General features: G+C 49.1%; 1 protein-coding gene across 6 annotated transcripts in view; it reads left to right on the top strand.

Moving 5' to 3' along the window:
* CCDC9B (coiled-coil domain containing 9B) overlaps nucleotides 1–17,780 on the top strand; it is a 111,103-nt gene that overhangs the window by 12,087 nt on the left and 81,236 nt on the right. For all 6 annotated transcript variants that reach the window (XR_012903432.1, XM_075927089.1, XM_075927088.1 and 3 more), the window contains exons 2-4: nucleotides 9,890–10,003; nucleotides 11,986–12,090; nucleotides 14,039–14,200. Coding sequence is in view for 5 of the 6 variants with exons in the window: in XM_075927089.1 (XP_075783204.1) it covers nucleotides 9,890–10,003; nucleotides 11,986–12,090; nucleotides 14,039–14,200 (381 nt within the window). In the remaining variant the exon portion in view is untranslated. The remainder of the gene's footprint in view (nucleotides 1–9,889; nucleotides 10,004–11,985; nucleotides 12,091–14,038; nucleotides 14,201–17,780) is intronic.

Below are 17,780 nucleotides of genomic sequence, written 5' to 3'. Positions count from 1 at the left end.
CTCCATAGCTCCTTTCCCACAACATGCCAACAGTCATCTCGTTCTATCCCTCTGTATGACCTGTCCTAGCAGGTTCTGGCTCCCTATGACACCTCCTTGGGTTGGGCAAATTTCTGTCTAGAAAGTGAAATGAGAGAAATTGGACAGTGTGCATCAGAGCAGAGTCTAGCACCTACAAGATGCTACTGCATGGCCCTGAAGTTGTGGCAATTTCTGAATTGAGCCCATCTGCTTTTATGTTCCAATGTTCTGTGTTTAGAAGGGCAGCAACCAACCAGAGCATACACTACTGAACAACAGTGATGGGTGAAAGAAGAGGCCATTTTTTACTAAGGACACTAAGGGTATGTCTACACTACCACCCTAGTTTGAACTAGGGTGGTAATGTAGTCAACCGGAGTTGCAAATGAAGCCCGGGCTTTGAAATTCCCGGGCTTCATTTGCATCTTGCCGGGCGCCGCCATTTTCAAATGTCCGCTAGTTCGGACTCCGTGCCGCACGGCTACACGTGGCATGAACTAGGTAGTTCGGACTAGGCGCCTTCACGAGGAGTAACGGTAGTTCGAAATAGGAAGCCTAGTCTGAACTACCTAGTTCGTGCCGGGTGGTAGTGTAGACATACCCTAAGATAAACCCTGACTCTTAATTATCATGGGACTGGTAATGTCTATTTAGAACAGACAGGATGTAGTGGAGTGCAGCTCAGTCCATCCCCACTGACCCCTGCCCTCGGTCTCTCTTCCTCTGTGTCCCCGCTGCTGCACGGCGGCTGCTTTACAGTCTCGGCTGGCCTGTTGGCTCGGCCGTTCCCTGCTCTGTTCCTCGGGCTGTCAATGCCCTGGCTTGGGCTCGGCCAGCCCGCTCCTCTCTGGTGTCTGCCGTCCCGGGCACTCGCTGCCCCTCCAGCTCTCCACCTGTGGGAGGTGAGAGTACAGCCAGTTCCTGCTCTCCTTCTCCCGTCTCCTCCCGGCCGCCTCCCTTTTGGGTGTCCTGGCCGGCGTCCCGCCCCCACACGCTGAGCGCGCTGGCCGCCCTTTCCTGGGTCCTTGGGTCCGCCGCTTGCAGCCCGGACCCTACCGCGCCTGCGCTGCCGGCACGCCACTCTCCCTCGGCCGAGGCGGCAGTGGCTCTCTCGGAGCTTCTGCGTCCCGCCGGCCAGCTGGCGTGAGTGCAGGGATCTGTTTCCCCGTCACACACCTCCCCCCTTTGGCTCCTGCTAGCCTCCCTTTCTCCTGTCTGCTCCACGCACCGCGACAGGAAATCCGCGTTGGTGTGAGCTCTCCCTGCTTTATGCACTATGCTAAATTTATATTGCTGCATAAACAGGTACCACCTCATTATGCGGAGGTTTGCCTCCCGCATGTTATGCATCCACTTCACGGGCGCATGGTCGGTGACCAACAAAAATGGGTTCCCCAACAGATAGTATCTGAGGGCCTCCACCGCCTATCTGACTGCTACTGCCTCCTTCTCTATGGTGGAATAGGCTTGTTCGCGGGGTAGCAGCTTGCGGCTTATATACAGAATTGGGCGCTCTCCGTCTCCCTGCCCTTGGGCCAATACTGCCCCTAGGCCTACGTTTGAGGCGTCTGTCTGGACTGTAAAGGTCTTTGAAAAATCTGGCTGCATGAGGAGTGGGGCGTTGGTGAGATGCCGTTTTAGCTGCTGAAAAGCGCCTTCGCACTGCTCTGTCCAATGTACTTTCTGGGGGTGCCCATTCTTCATCAGCTCCGTTAGTGGGGTCGCTATTCTGCCGAAGTGGGGTATGACCCGTCTGTAATAGCTGACCAGCCCCAGGAACTGCCGCACTTGTTCTTTTGTCGTTGGTGTTTGGTATTCGCGTACTGCCTTGACCTTGTCCAGCTGTGGCTTCAACTGGCCTTGCCCCACAACGTATCCCAGGTAGGTGACTTTGGTCTTCCTGAAGGCACATTTCCCAGGTTTGCTGTCAACTGGGCCCCCTCCAAGGCTTGCAGCATGGCTCAGATGTGTCGCAAGTGGTCTACCTAAGAGGTGCTATAGATGACCACATCATCGATGTAGGCGGCCGCATACCCTTGGTGGTCACTCAAGAGGTGATCCATCAGCCACTGGAAGGTGGCTGCAGCTCCATTCAACCCGAAAGGCATGGTCAAAAAATGGTATTGGCCAAAGGGGATGGCAAAGGCTGTCTTCTTCTGGGAGGCTGGTGTGAGTGGGATTTGCCAGTATCCCTTTGTAAGATCGAGCGTGGACAAGTACCATGCGTCCCCCAGCTGTTCCAGGAGCTCCTCCACTTGCAGCATAGGGTATGTGTCGAACTTGGAGATGGCATTAACCTTCCGAAAGTCTATGCAGAAGTGCAGGGTGCTGTCGTGTTTGGGGACCAGGCGTCGTCCTACGTTTGAGGCGTCTGTCTGGACTGTAAAGGTCTTTGAAAAATCTGGCTGCATGAGGAGTGGGGCGTTGGTGAGATGCCGTTTTAGCTGCTGAAAAGCGCCTTCGCACTGCTCTGTCCAATGTACTTTCTGGGGGTGCCCATTCTTCATCAGCTCCGTTAGTGGAGTCGCTATTCTGCCGAAGTGGGGTATGACCCGTCTGTAATAGCTGACCAGCCCCAGGAACTGCCGCACTTGTTCTTTTGTCGTCGGTGTTCGGTATTCGCGTACTGCCTTGACCTTGTCCAGCTGTGGCTGCGCCATCTGCTCCGGGATTCCCGTATCACCCCCATCCGGAGCATATTGCAGATCTCCTCACGTACGGTCGCCCACAATTTCCTCGATAGAGGCCAGAGGTGTTCCCTCACCTTCATCCCTGGAGTAGTCTGGATATGATGACTGGCCATCAGGGTCCAGCTGGGTTGGATCGACATCACGGCTGTGAATTCTTAGAGGAGCGCTCGGACCTTCCTCCTTCTGGGGGCCTGTCAGCGTACTTCCTTAGTGCTATGGAGCAGTACGGCCTATTCCATTCGCCATTATTAGGTCCCCTCCCCAGAGTCCCAGCTCGGGCTCCGAGGGTTGGGTGGTCACCAACATGCTTTCTCGCTCATTCCATTTTTTCAACAGGTTCACGTGGTAGAGTTGGGTGCTCCTCCGCTTATCTGTCAACCAGATCTCGTAGTCCACGGGGCCCACCTGGCGAAGGACCTCGTAGGGGCCCTGCCACCTGGCCATTAATTTTGATTCCGTCATGGGTAGGAGCAGCAGCACCCTGTCTCCTGGGGCGAAAGTGTGGCTACGGGACCCCTGGTTGTAGCACCGGGCCTGTCACCCCTGGGCCCACAACAGGTTATCCCTCACCAGTTCCCCCGCAGTTTTCAGCTTCTTCCGCAGGTCAAGTATGTAAAGGATTGTCCCTTTTACACGGGAATCTTGCTCTTCCCAGTCCTCCTTCAGGAGGTCGAGTATGCCCCGCGGCTGTCTCCCATATAGTAATTCCAAGGGTGAGAAGCTGGTCGAGTCCTGGGGGACTTCCCTGATAGCAAACAAGAGGGCTGGCAGAAAAAGGTCCCATTCTCTGGGGTCCAGCCCCATGAATTTCCTCAACATTGATTTTAAGGTGCGGTTTAAGCACTCCACCAGCCCATCTCTTTGGGGGTGGTAAACCGAGGTCCGGAGCTTTTTCACCCCCAACAACTTACAAAGCTCAGTCATTACTCACCCTGACACATTTGTCCCTTGGTCTGTCAGAATCTCATGGGGTATCCCTACCCTCTCAAAGACCTTCACCATTTCTGCTGCTAGGACCGGAGCCTTAGTGCTACGGAGCGGTACGGCCTCTGGGTAACGGGTGGCATAGTCTATCAGGACTAAAATGTACTGGTTGACTCTTTTTGACCGGTCCAAAGGCCCCACCAGGTCCATGGCTACCCTCTCGAAGGGTGTGTCCACCACCGGGAGGAGGACCAAGGGCTCTTTGGGCACCCTCCTTCGTCCCGCCCGCTGGCAGTCTGGGCAGGACTCACAGAAGTCTTTGACCTCCTTGTACACCCCAGGCCAATAGAAACTCTGCAGTAGTCTCTGTAAGGTCTTTCCTACCCCTAGATGGCCAGCCCAGGGGTTGGCATGGGCCAGGTCCAGTACCTGCCACCGGAAGCGTGCCAGCACCAGCAACTGCTGGGTTTCTCCCATCTCCCCCAGCCAGGTGAGGATGCGATACAACCAGTCGGCTCTTACCTCGAACCGTGGCCTCTCCGGTCTCATTGTCCCGGCGCCTGGGTTCTCATCAACTTGCTCCCACGCATGCTTGAGCAAGGCTTCCTCCCTTTGTTCGCATAGGAAGTCTGTCCCCTTGCCCACTTCTCTCCTACGCTCCGCTGTGAGCTTAGTCTCTGCAGCCTGGGCCTCCATGGGTCCATGCCCGGTCCCCTGGCTCTGGGTCACCCCATCCGGCGCTTCCCCTCGCTCTTGTCCTCACTGGGCGACCAGTCGCTGGAACCCCGGCCAGTCCCACCCCAGAATCACCGGGTATGCCACCTTCGGGGCCACCGCCACCCAACACTGGGCCCTCAGGTGTCCCTCGCCTATGTGCACCCACTGCATGGGGTAGCGTCTCACCTCCCCGTGGACACATTGCACTGCCACGGGTGGGCCCCCGGCACCCCTCTGCGGCCCCAGCTTCTCCCTAAACAGGGTTTGGTTGCAGCTGGAGTCCATCAGCTCCCAGGCTGGCTGCCCATCCAGGCTTACCTGGACTGTGATCCGCGGCGGGTCCTGCCTCTGTGGCCTTCGTGGTGTCACCCCTGCCTGTCCATATGAGCAGTCCATGAAGGGACAGTCGCGGCAAAAGTGGCCCTCCTGCCTGCAGGCTCCCTGCTTTGCCGGTTCCGGAGGTCAGGGGAGGGGGCCTCCTCCACTGGCCCGGTGGTCGTGTCCTCAGGGCTCGACAGGTTTCCTTATCTCGTCCCTTCGCCCCATTGCCCCCAGGGTATGGGCGGGGCAGCCCAGGTCCCCCGGCCCCTTGTGGACCTCGCTCTCCCGGAAGCGGTGGGGCTCCTTACCAAGGCTTTGGGACCCTTTGCGCTGTCTTCTTCCCGCTCCGTGGCCATGTAGTTCTCGAGGATCGAGAAGGCCTCACCGAGGGTCATGGGCTGATGTTGTCGCACACAGGTCTGGCTGTCAGGTGGCAAAATCTGCAAAAATTGGTCTAACACAATCATGTCTACCACTTGCGTGGCTGTCCTGCGCTCCGGGTCTAGCCAGTGCGTGGCAGCTTCCCTTAGCCTCTGCACCACTGCTCTTGGCCGCTTCCCTGGCAGGTATTTCTTGGAGCGGAACTTCTGCCTGTGGGACTCCAGGGTAATGCCTGCCTGATCTAAGATAGCCTCTTTAATCTTGCGGTAATGCAAGGCATCCCGGGCTCCTAGCCCCCTATAGGCCCATTGTGCTGGCCCCGTAAAGTAGGGCGCCAGCAGGGTTGCCCAGTGCTCCTCCGGCCATTGTGCGGCAGTGGCGACCTGTTCAAATGTGATCAAGAAGGCTTCGGGGTCGTCACCCGCTGTCATTTTCACCAGCCGTAGGGGTACCGCCAAGGTCGACCCTCCCGAGCCCCGCCTCCCTGGGGGCGGCTGGCCCGCCAGCCCCCTGTTTGGCCCATTGTTCCTGCTGCTTCTGCTGGTGCTCCACCAACTCCTGCACCAGCTGTTGCTGCTCAGTCAGCTGCTGAAGCAACTGAGTCTGCTATTGTTGTTGCTGTTGCTGGTTCTCCGCCAGCCATTCCAGCAGCTTCCACACTTCCATCACCCCTTCCTATCGTGCCTAACCCTATCCCCTGTATTTTCCCTCTTTAGGAGTTTTTTTTCCCTCTTTTTTTTTCATCTTGCCCCCTAGGAACTCACATTCTCCACCAGTGTAGCAGGATCCAGCTCAGTACAGCCCCGCTGACCCCTGCCCTCGATCTCTCTCCCTCTGTGTTCCCGCTGCTGCACGGCGGCTGCTTTACAGTCTCGGCCAGCCCGTTGGCTCGGCTGTTCCCCGCTCTGTTCCTCGGGCCACCAATGCCCTGGCTCGGGCTCGGCCAGCCCGCTCCTCTTTGGTGTCTGCCGTCCCAGGCGCTCACTGCCCCTCCAGCTCTCCACCTGTGGGAGGTGAGAGCACAGCCAGTCCCTGCTCTCCTTCCCCCGTCTCCTCCCGGCCGCCTTCCTTTTGGGTGTCCTGGCTGGCGTCCCGCCCCTGCACGCCAAGCGCGCCGGCCGCCTTTTCCTGGGTTTTAGGGTCCGCTGCTTGCGGCCCGGATCTTACCGCACCTGCACCGCCGGTGTGCCGCTCACCCTCACCCGAGGCAGCAGCGGTGCTCCCAGAGCTGCTGCGTCCCGCCGGCCAGCTGGCGCGAGTGTGGGGATCTGTTTCCCCGTCACACAGGACCTAAAGTTTGAAAGTATTCTTTGAAGGACTCCTGCACAGTAAAATGTACAGAACTCATTTGCATCTGAAGGATACAGCCCTGAGTCAACCTATGTGGTAGTTGAATCTGTTTCCAAGGAACCTGGGTATTTCAAACTCAAATATTTCTGTGGCTGTTAGTCAGAGAGGTGTCACTAGTAGCTATAAAGCAAACTAGCTTTAGATCAGATTTCCCCCCTATGTGCTACTTTTATTTCTGTGAGATTTTGTGCTGATGCCAAATGCCTCAAGCTTTTGGAGGGTCCTCTCAAGGGGATATGCCTAAAAGTGACTCTCAGAAAGCAGTTTCAACACAGAGCTAAACTAGCATGATTCTGAGGGGCAGCACTGCCAGAACTAACATGTTTTAGTGGTAGTGAAGGAGCTGTGTCTCAACCTGGTGATAACTGCTATAATTCTATAGGCTACTCTTAAACTCAGGGCTAATAGCAGGGGTGGGCAGTAATTTTTGTAGGGGGACCACTTCACCAATGCTGGTAATGGTCACAGGCCTCGGGCAGTAGGGGCGGTTCCATCTAGGCACTGCATGCCAGGTGGAGCATTTCATAGAATCCTGGGGCTGGAAGAGACCTCAGGGGATCATCAAGTCCAGCCCCCTGCCCTAGGCAGGACTAATCCCAACTAACTCAACACAGCCAGGGCTTTGTCAAGCCGAGACTTAAACACCTCTAGGGATGGAGATTCCACCACTTCTCTAGGTAACCCATTCCAGTGTTTCACCACCCTCCTAGTCAAATAGTTTTTCCTGATACAGTAAGACCTGTGTTATCCGGCATGCTCAGGGATTAGGGCATTCCGGTTATCTAAAAATTCCGGTTATCTGAGGGTCCCATCAACCTAGGAAAAACCAATGGACAATAATAGTAAAACTTACAGTTTAAATATTGGTAGTTTTGTAGTGTGAGGCAGTTGGTCTCACATTTCTATTTTGAGTTAAAGATGATTAGTACTTCTTAAATAAAAAAATGTTAAGCCAATTATGGTAAACCAAGCCAGGCCAGTGCACCTGTAGATGTGACAGTATTATGGCTGGGGGCAATGCTGGGTAACAAAGTTTTCTGGTTAACAGTGCCGGATAACAAAGGTTTCACTGTATCTAACCTAGACCTCCCCCACTGTAATTTGAGACCATTGCTCCTTGTTCTGTCATATGTCACTACTGAGAACAGCCTCTCTCCATCCTCTTTGGAACCTCCCTTCAGGAAGTTGAAGACTGCTATCAAATCCCCCCTCATTCTGCTCTTCTGCAGACTAAATAACCCCAAATCTCTCAGCCTCTCCTCATAGGTCATATGTTCCAGCTCCCTAATCATTTTGGTTGCCCCCCGCTGGACCCTCTCCAATGCGTCCACCTCCTTTCTTTAGTGGGAGACCCAGAACTGGATGTAATACGCCAGATGTGGCTTCTCCAGAGCTGAGTAAAGGGGAATAATCACTTCTCTAGATCTGCTGGCAATTCTCCTAATGCAACCTAATGTTGGCTACAAGGGCACACTGTTGACTCATATCCAGCTTCTCATCCTCTGTAATCCCCAGGTCCTTTTCTGCTGAACTGTTACTTAGCCATTCGGTCCCCAGCCTACAACAGTACTTGGGATTCTTCCGTCCCAAGTGCAGGACTCTACATTTGTCCTTGTTGACCTCATCAGATTTCTTTTGGCCCAATCCTCTAATCTGTCTAGGTCACTCTGGACTCTATCCCTGCCCTCTAACATATCTACCTCTCCCCCTAGCTTAGTGTCATCTGCAAACTTGCTGAGGGTGCAATCCATCCCCTCATCCAAGTCATTAATAAAGATTTTGAACAAAACTGGTCCTAGAACCGATCCTTGGGGCACTCCGCTAGAAACTGACACCAACCAGATGTCTAGTCATTAATCACTACCTGTTGGGTCCAACAGTCTAGCCAGCTTTCTATCCATCTTACAGTCCATTTGTCCAATCCATACTCCCTTCACTTGCTGCAGTAAAATTGTGGGGGATGACAGGAGGTCTCCCACCCCACCCTGCACAACCAGAGGCATGCGGTGCCCAGAGGGATCTGCCAGCTGTTTTAAACAGCTGGCAGTTTCCTCTGGTGCTGCCTGTCCCTGGTGGGGGGAGGAGACTTTGTGCACTTCCCTGCCTCCAGGTCTGGTTTGGCCTGGGGCTGAGGATGGGCCACGGGCTGGATCAAACAGCTTGACAGGCTGAATCCAGCCCATGGGCCAAATCTTGCCCACCCCTGGCTAATAGCACGCCAAGGCAGAGATTTGCATCTTACAGGCTGAGAAAACCAGCCACATTGTGGTCTGTAGTTCCCAAGACCCTTTCTATGTCATGGGATAAGGAACAGAGAAGTTGTGACCACAGGAAGTAGGAGTTTATTTCTTTACCTTCTCTGAAGTAAATATGTTAATATGAAACCTTCGTCACCTCGAGGCATAAGTAATGGTGAGTCATGGTCTCTGCTATAACCTGCCTTTCTTTTATTATAGAGCAGCAGTTGTAAAATGCTGTCCCTAGACTAACACCTAGCGGATGTTATTGAGAGGTTGGCGATAGTTTCCCATAAGACTTTTCTAATTCTGTAGTTTGTTTATTACTGTTACACATTATAGAATTCAGATAACATATCAGATGATTTATAAGGCAGATCTACAGAATATGATAAAAGGGCGTAGACTGAATCTAGACTTTATTGACTTGGCATCAACCCATTTTTTAAAGTGGCGGCATTGTACACTCAAGCTTGCAGTGCCCACATACCCAACACATTCCTTTCCCTTCCCATTGCCACCCAGCCCTTGTTATTTGGTTGTGTGCGTGAGCAGAGCACAGCATTGAAGATGACGTGATTCAGATACGGCGGTGACTGATAAAGCATTATAAAACTTATCTTTTTAAAACTCAAACACACACATAGCACTTCAGAAATCTTAGCAATTTCATCTGGCTGCTTCACTCAAAGACAGATTGGAGCAGAGTCTAGAAAAATGTACCAGTGTGCTGAACTGGTGTGTACCCCTTACAGTCAAATTGGACTAGCTGTTCTTTGTTCCTGAGGTTGCTCTCTTGTACTCCAGAATTTTAAAAGTGTGTATCTGTAAACGCTGGGGTTGCCAAGATAACCAAAATGTGAACAGAAGGGGGAGCCTGCCAGGGAGAGACTGACACAATAATTTAAAGAGTTGTGACCTCCTCCATTCAACTGAATAGGGTGTTAATACTGAAACCTAACAATGACTATTTAAATGTCAACACAGTTAATTACTTAGTTGCTGATCAAAGCATATAAGAAAAGAAAGGGATGACTCTTTATGGTGAATTCAGCCTACTGTGAGTAGCCTCTCGTTTTGGAGTTTCAAGTAGACAGAGCTTAGTTGTTGCTAGAGCTTAGTATAGGACCAAGATTATTTTCTCCCCACTATGATCCCTTGCCGCTCACTGCCCCCAGGTAGAGTGAGGGGCATGTGCATTGTGGACTGTAGGTGGATTCAGAAAAACTCTTGTTCTTGTATCATCAGGCTACTACGGTGGATGATGCTGTGCTGCGGAAGAAAGAGCAGAAAGATGTTGAGCTGGATAAAAAGATCCTGGCTTTGAGGAAGAAGAACGAAGCTCTCATACGAAGATACCAGGTAAGGTTGCTGCACTACCTGCCTGGATTTTATCATCTTCAGCCTCATGTTGGAGCTATCTCCACTAACCAATGTGTCTGCTGAATTTTGCCCATTTTAATAAGTCCTGTTATTCTGCCAGGGACGCGGAATCTACCTAGATAAGATCCATCACATAAGAAAGTGTTCAGGTTCTGCCCTTGAGTGTGGCTGCTTAATGGCAATTGACTTCAGAAGAGTTGGGCATGACCATCCAAGGGCATATGTTTAGGAAGACAACATTTAGAAGTATGCATACGTTCATTAGATCGGATCTTCAGGTGCCATGAATGAGCCTAGATCCATTGACTGCAGAGGAGCTTTGCCAATGTGCAGCAGTTGAGGATTTGGCCCTTTATTGGAATTGGGTTTACATTGCCACCCCAAAGTTTAATATTTAGCTTCTGGTTTAGCAATGGGCTGAACTAAAACCCACTTGGGTTTGGGTCTGGTTACATTTGAAAACTATTTGGACCTTGGTTGCTGACCATCTGGGAGAATGTTTTCAGTCAAGAAGAGGAGGCTGCTGCCTTGGTGAGCAATGCTTCTTATTAAGACTTTCAACACAGGGAATATTTATCCAAGAAGAAAAATAAGCCTCTACTTAGAAGACATCCACGCTTTATCTCCTTTCCATATAAAGCCTGCATGGACTCCCCATTCTGTTCACAGCAGGGAGCATAACGAAAGGCTATGGGAAGACTTACATGTCACACATGGTCAGGGGAAGGAGCTGACAGTCATATAACTCTCTCTAGCCTCCGTCACTTTGCTTGTGGAATAGGCCTCCATGCCTCAGTTCCCCTCTCCCAGAAGATGCTCCCTTTTACTTCCCATATGGTTCAAGTAACATTTCTATCCTAGGTACATGTTCATTAGGCACTGTGCCATTCATAAAAGTAGTTCCTCCCCTGAGCAGCAAAGGATTCACAGACTGGACATAATCATTTCTGTGCCCTTGGCCTCAGAACTTATGCAAGTAACCCATTAAATGTAAACAGTTCCCTCTCTCTTCCCCTGGAGCCAGGTCTCACAGAATCCTCCAGGCTCCATAAGCCCTCTGCTTAGTTCACACTATCTCTTTTCCTAGAGCAGGATTCTCTGCAGCTCATCCCCCTCAGTTTTGTAATTCATCAGCCTCTCTGCTTGGCTGCTATGGAAAGCCCTACAATTCCTCCTGCATTACCGTCTCTCCACAGACGTAGGTCTCCCTCCCAGGCTATCCACCTGGTCCGTGGGGTGAGCTCCTCCCAGGCCATTCTCCAAGCCTGGAACTTTCCTCTCTGCTGCTCCTGCCTGAGGGTACCTTTCCTCTGAGGGTCCCAGCTTGGGTGAAGAGATGCCCATGCTAGTGCACTAAAAACAGCAGTGTAGTCGGGTAGTACAAATGGCAGCTCGGGCTAGCTGAGTACAAAACTGCCTGGACCCTCTCTGCTGACGTACCCTGGCAGCAAACAGCCCTGCTACGCTGCTGTTTTACTGAGCTGGCTCATCAGTCTACTTGAGCTGAGGAGCATGCTCCCTGGGCAGCGTACACATACCCAGAGAGACAGGATCCTATAAATCACGTGCTTGTTCCTTGTCCTGTGCCCAGTTCCCAGTCTAAAAGACTGGGGCTAGTAACAGATGACCAGGGAGCACATGCACTCAAGAAACAGCACTCTGGTACCACTTTCTTGGAGAACAAGCTGAGCTGGGGGCACCTTGACAAGAAACAGGCAAGTCAAGTTGGGTCCATGTATTCCCCAGTAGGAATGCAAAATAGGAAAATGGGCTATGTAGCCTGAGGTCCCCGTGAGCACAGAAGTCACCTGGCCTTTGCTTCTGTAGTTCATTATGTGGTTCTTCTCCCCTTATGCTGTTCATGCAGAGCTCATGATTCTTTTCTTTCCCTGGCTGAGTGGGTTTGATTTGTCACAGGCCTTTGAAAGATCTGACGTTGGATGTGGACTTGACTGTTTCAGGAAATAGAAGAGGACAGAAAACGAGCGGAGCAGGAGGGGATGGCTGTCACCTCAAGGAGACCCAAGCAGGATGGTCTGACTATTACTATCACCAAGGCCCACAATGTAAGAACACGTGGACGTCTCAAACTTTAGCAAACTGAGGACCCCCACTTTGCTTTAAACATTTTCAGAGACCCCCTGTACTATCCCCTCTGCTGCTTCTGGGAGCCATGTGGAACCGGGCAGGCAGGGAGCTGGCTGCAGCCCTGAGCTGTGGGCCCCAAGAGGCACTGAGAGGAAGGGGGAGGAGTTGATCATTAGGAGCCACAAAGCCCCTGGAGTTCTCTTGCAGATCCCAGTTTAAGAAATGCTGCACTAGAGAATTCTCTTCTTATGAACTGCTGCTATCTTTGAAGTAGGCAGCATGCTCAACAGGCATTCAGAGTAGCAGGGATCACAGGAATGTAACCATTCCGCAAAAGATTTAAATGTTCAGAATAGATTCATGCACTGATATACATTAGCCTGCACACATACACATACACCTGATTCCACAGTTGCAAGCATGTACACAAATATATGCAAGCAGATATGTGAGCATGTACATATACACACTAACAGGTGAATGGGTACACATGGGTATAAATGTGGTTGCAGACATATATCCAAAATAGGCATGCTTTATCTCTGCTGTAGAGCGAAAATCAGGAGTTCCAAATGTGCATCAAAGGGTGGATTTAACTGCAGAACACACACAAGAAGAAAATATCATAGGTCCAAACTAAAGAAGGGTCACCCATAAGAACAAACAGAACAAGTGACCATTAGGGATTCCCAGGAATGGTTTCCAAAAGGGTTTCCCATGCAAATGCTGCCACTCATGGGCTGTCCTGCTCTTATTTTGTATCTGTGGGTCTAGAGTGAAATTTAAACAAATTATCAACAGTTTTCCCCATTCACCAGCAGCAAGAGTAGAGAGGAGGCAATTCATGACTTGATCCACTTCTTCCAGCACTTAGGGCTAAACACATCACAAGGCCAGTGTTCCATGAAGCTCTGCATGCAGCCCTCTGTTAAAGTAAATGCAGTGGAGTAAGTAGCCCAAACATACCCTTATCTCTTTCCTCTGATGTCGGATTGTTCACACAATTATTTTCCAGCAGCTCACTGGCCCTGGCTTTACTGTAGGCTTGCAGTGTTGTGCTATTTCTCCCTTTCATACAGGAGGGCTGTGTCTAGACTGCATCCCTTTTCTGTAAAAGGGATGCAAATTAGACACATCACAATTGCAAATGAAGTGGGGATTTAAATCCCTCCCCGCTTCATTAGCATAAACATGGCTGCCGCTTTTTTCCAGTTCGGAACTTTGCCGGACAAAAGCGCCAGTCTAGATGCGGATCTTTCGGGAAATGAAGCCTTTTCCGAAAGATCCCTTATTTCTCTTAAAATAAGGAATAAGGGATCTTTTGGAAAAGATCCCTTTCTGAGCCGGAAAAAAGCGGCAGCCATGTTTATGCTAATGAAGTGGGGGGGATTTAAATCCCCGCTTCATTTGCAATTGCGATGTGTCTAATTTGCATTCCTTTTACGGAAAAGGGATGCAGTCTAGACACAGCCGAGATGAAAGATTTTATTCTGAACATACTGTGGACTAGATTTTTCAACCTTTATGATGGTGAGCACTTACTTACATCAGTAGTCTGCTGGTGCCAACTATAAGTGATCACCACCAAGATTTAGGGTTGCCCAATCTAGCTGCAAGTGTTAACAAGAAAATGATGACATCTGTTTCCTAATCCTTTGACATTTTCATCTGAAATGTCAGATTTTTAAATGCAATAGGTTTTCTAGACCCACTTGGATTTGTGGGTTTCACTGCTAATCAGACAATGTGCCTGTTGTTTCGCTCTTTGGAAGAATGTCATGGTATTTTAATGGAAGAGAAAAGTATCCCATGGAGCAAGTCTTGACATTTCCATAGCTGCCCTTTCCCAGCTGTCCAAACAGAGGTGTTCCTAAAGTGGTAACCCCAAAAGGGCCTGTTTTCTAACCAGACACATTGGATTTTCAGGAGAAAAGGGTGGTGAGTGAGAAATGGGGAAGCAGCTGCCCCACCAGCCCCGGGTTCGGAGTCAGCAGTGAGGCAGAAGATGAGGAGGAAGCAGATCATATGTTTACATTCAGGATGGGGAAGAGGATGCAGCTGGCTGTTACTATGGACAACAAACCCAAGGTGGGTCTTTAAAATGATGCATCTCTTGAGACTTAACACATTGCTTTCTCTGTGCTGTAAGGGGTGCCTCAGCTTGGAGCTTTGTTCAATGTCTTCCTGTCCCTTATCACGCGGATGCTTGCAATTACTTCCTCGATGTTCCTATTGCTGCCAAGTTCAGGATTAATACAAGAGAGCTCCCTATTTGAATATGCTCCTGTGATCTGTGTGAAACTCTGGATTCCTCCTGCCAAAGGTATTGCATTTCCAAGCCTAAAACTGTTAGTAATTTTCCCATTTTACACTTGTGGCTTACTCTCAGATGAGATACCATCAGTAGTCAATTATAGCTAAGAGAAACGTGAACAACCTTCAGATGCTAACTTGAAGCAGAAATTGGGGCCTTAAAAAGGGAAACTTTTGAAAGTGTGTCAGATTTAGACTTTTACTTCTAGGTCACTGGCTTGAACTAGAAATGGACCTGAACCTCACACGTTAGGGAACTTCCAATTTGAATGTAGATCTGAAAATCGCAGGTTGGGCCCATTTCTAGTTAGAATCCAATCCACATAGGTGGAACCAGAAATTGTTGCATCTGATGGCTGGTTTTTGGCTTATCTGAAATGAGTTTATTATTTATATATATTCTGTTCATAAAATACACTCATTGCATCCTGTGGACATGCATTCAAATCATAAAACCACCTGGCAATTTCAATACAGTTTCCAATGGATAGATGTCTACATCAGTAGTCACCACCACAACTGGCACTAAATGATGCTCAGTCTAGCAATCTCTGCAGATTGACCGAGCATGGAGATTGACCATTTGTATCAATTTTAGATGTGGTTCCTCCAAATTGTGGTTGAGACACATGAGGAGTACACCCTCACAACCTTTTTTGTGCATATGACTGTCAATTCAACATCTTCTCCTACCACTAAAATATATTTCAAAGCAAGAGAAACAATTTACATGTGAATCACATTCACTGCTTTTCATAGTACATCTTTCTACCTTTGCTAATTATTGAAGATAATTGTGTTTTAAAAAGAACTGGCCCCTTCCCAATCCACGTTCTCTTGTTACTTAATCCTGCAGTGAATGCTTATTCTGTGTTTCAGGTTGCTGCCAAGCCAGGCACTATGGGTTTTCCTTTCCATGTCTGATTAACAGGCAGAAGTCACCAATCCTGAACTTTCTGTGCCCTCAGGAGGTCCAGCTGCATAGAGTCAGTCCCTTTCCTCTGCCTCTGAACTGATCAGTCACAGCAGTGCCCCTTCTGCTGAGAAGAGTCAAAGACAGAGTTGCTAAGTTCATTTGCTATGGAGATGATAAAGAAACACTGTAAGTAAACTGAGGATACAAGTGCACCAGCTGGGATGAAACTATACTGTGCTCTCCAAGCAAATAGTTATGTTCAGTATATGGAAGTAGTACCACTTCTCATTCTGATATACCAGACCCTAGTTCAGTTCCCCACAAAGTTCTAAAAATAAAATGGAAACTAGATCCCTGGATGTCCATTGGATACCACGCACTTGAAAGGGCACCCAATGTCAAAGTTGACAGAGTGGAACCCTCATCTTTTCCACAACTTTCTCCACGTTATAGCATCGTTAGTATGACATTAGGGTTAAGATTGAGATGGGGTTTCTTTACAAACTCCAATAATCAATTCTGAATAATCATGGCAAACTCAGAGTATAAATCATTTGGGTGTACTACTGACCACAAAGGCAGTACATGTCTTTTCTTCAGCGAGGCTTACTTCATTTTCAGCTGAAGTGCTATAGATCTACAATCACAGGGAAAGCTATCAACTGATAGGCCGGTCCTATTCTGCATGCCACTGATTCTTTGGGGGCCATCTCCAAAAGTACTCTAGTGAGAAATGTCTTCTGCCAATGAATGTTGAGTTCATTGCCTGTGGTGGCTGAAAGAAGAGACCAAGGAAGCAGTCACCTTGCTTTCTGATTTTGGAAGGTAAACCTGGCGACAGATGCCAAGCCTTCAGAATGATGGGACTTACCAGGAATGTTTTTTACCCTATCCTGGAGCAAATGATCTTATTGGGAGAGAAGGGATTCTGTTTCTGGGCAGAAATCCTTGTGTCCTTACTCGTTTTACTAATTTCTTACCCAAGCAAGCTCACATCGTGGAAGTAAAACATTAAAGGGGCTACAGTTGCCAATGAAATTTGCAGTAAGTTTGCCTGAGTAAAGAATGAATAAAAAGAGAGCAAGGACCTCAAGTTTTGGCTCTGTATTCTGGAATTACATATTTATTTTGACATCTTTCAACACAAAACTCCAGGTTGATAGCATGATATAGATGGACAATACAGCTACTCTAGTATACTGTATATATCAGGGATCAAGATGCTTTCTAGGAATGAAGGAAATGCTAAGTGTGGTCATGTGAGCAGCAAGAATGCTACAATGGCATTTTGTGCCCCAGGGATACATACTGTTAAAGTTGATAAGTTACGCAGAACTGGAATTCTTCTTGGGAATTGATTTCACCAACAAGCCTCCACATGACTGTAAGAAGATGAAGATTTTCATTTGTCTGCTTGTCTGTATCAATAGCCAACTTCCAGAGTAGGAAATTCATGACAGATGGACATTGCAGATAGCCTAAGCATTCCTGCAAAATCCTCCTTTGTGTAAAGAACTAGAACTAGTTATAAAAATGTGATGTTGGGTCATCCTAATGCCTCCCAGAAGTCACCCAAAAATGTAGCTCTTCACTTTTGAACACTTGTGAAGTCTGCGTGTCCATGGGCAAAGAAGAAAATTCCAGCTGCATCTTCTGCTCTGTCAGACATTATTTGCCAAGAAGGGTTTGCTAAAGATCTGGCAGCTAGGATTGCAAAGATACAGGCCTCAAAGTTCAGTTGCTTGAGGTTCTGATATACTCAGTAGGTCTGATCCTGTTCTCATTGAAGTCAGTGATTTTGCCATTGACTTCAGTGAGAGCAAGAGTGAACCCACTAAATACTAATTTTGAGTTCTTAAAAAACAGCTTTTTTTTACCTTTAAAAGCTTTTAAACAGAGAGATGTTAAATTTTCCAGTGAAGATGGGTGTTTAATTCATTCAGAATGTGAATGTCATAGTCTTTATTAATAACAATGAAACATTTATTAGACGACTAGTTTGTAAGGCCTGATTGACCGGGGACTTACACCATTTTTACATTAGGACTCTTTCATGCAGACAGAGTCAAAGCTGCCCTAATGACCCGCAAGAAATGCCCCAAGCATAGGAGTCATTTCTGGATGGCATGGGATTGGCAAAGCTAACCCTGTGCCAGACTTCTGCAGGTAGGCAGCATGCCAGAACAAAGGAGTCATGGCCAGGGCTTTCCTATGCCTCCGCTATTACTGGCTGAGGGAATGGCCCATCAGGGCTATAGACAGCTAAGTGCAAGTGGGTTACCTCTTTGGCTGTTCCAGCTTGTGCCAACAACCCAGCATGGTGAAAGCACATAGGTGACAAAGTTTTGCCTCATGAATACTTCCTGGTGCTTGGTCCAAGCTCAGAACTGGCACAGAGATTAATATGGCTCATAGTATCTGAGTGCATTTATATGGTTT

This window comes from Pelodiscus sinensis, chromosome 4 (assembly GCF_049634645.1).
Source record: "Pelodiscus sinensis isolate JC-2024 chromosome 4, ASM4963464v1, whole genome shotgun sequence".
NCBI lineage: Eukaryota > Metazoa > Chordata > Testudines > Trionychidae > Pelodiscus > Pelodiscus sinensis.
Note: the sequence above shows the minus strand (reverse complement) of the source record. Positions and strands in the feature narration are given on the sequence as shown.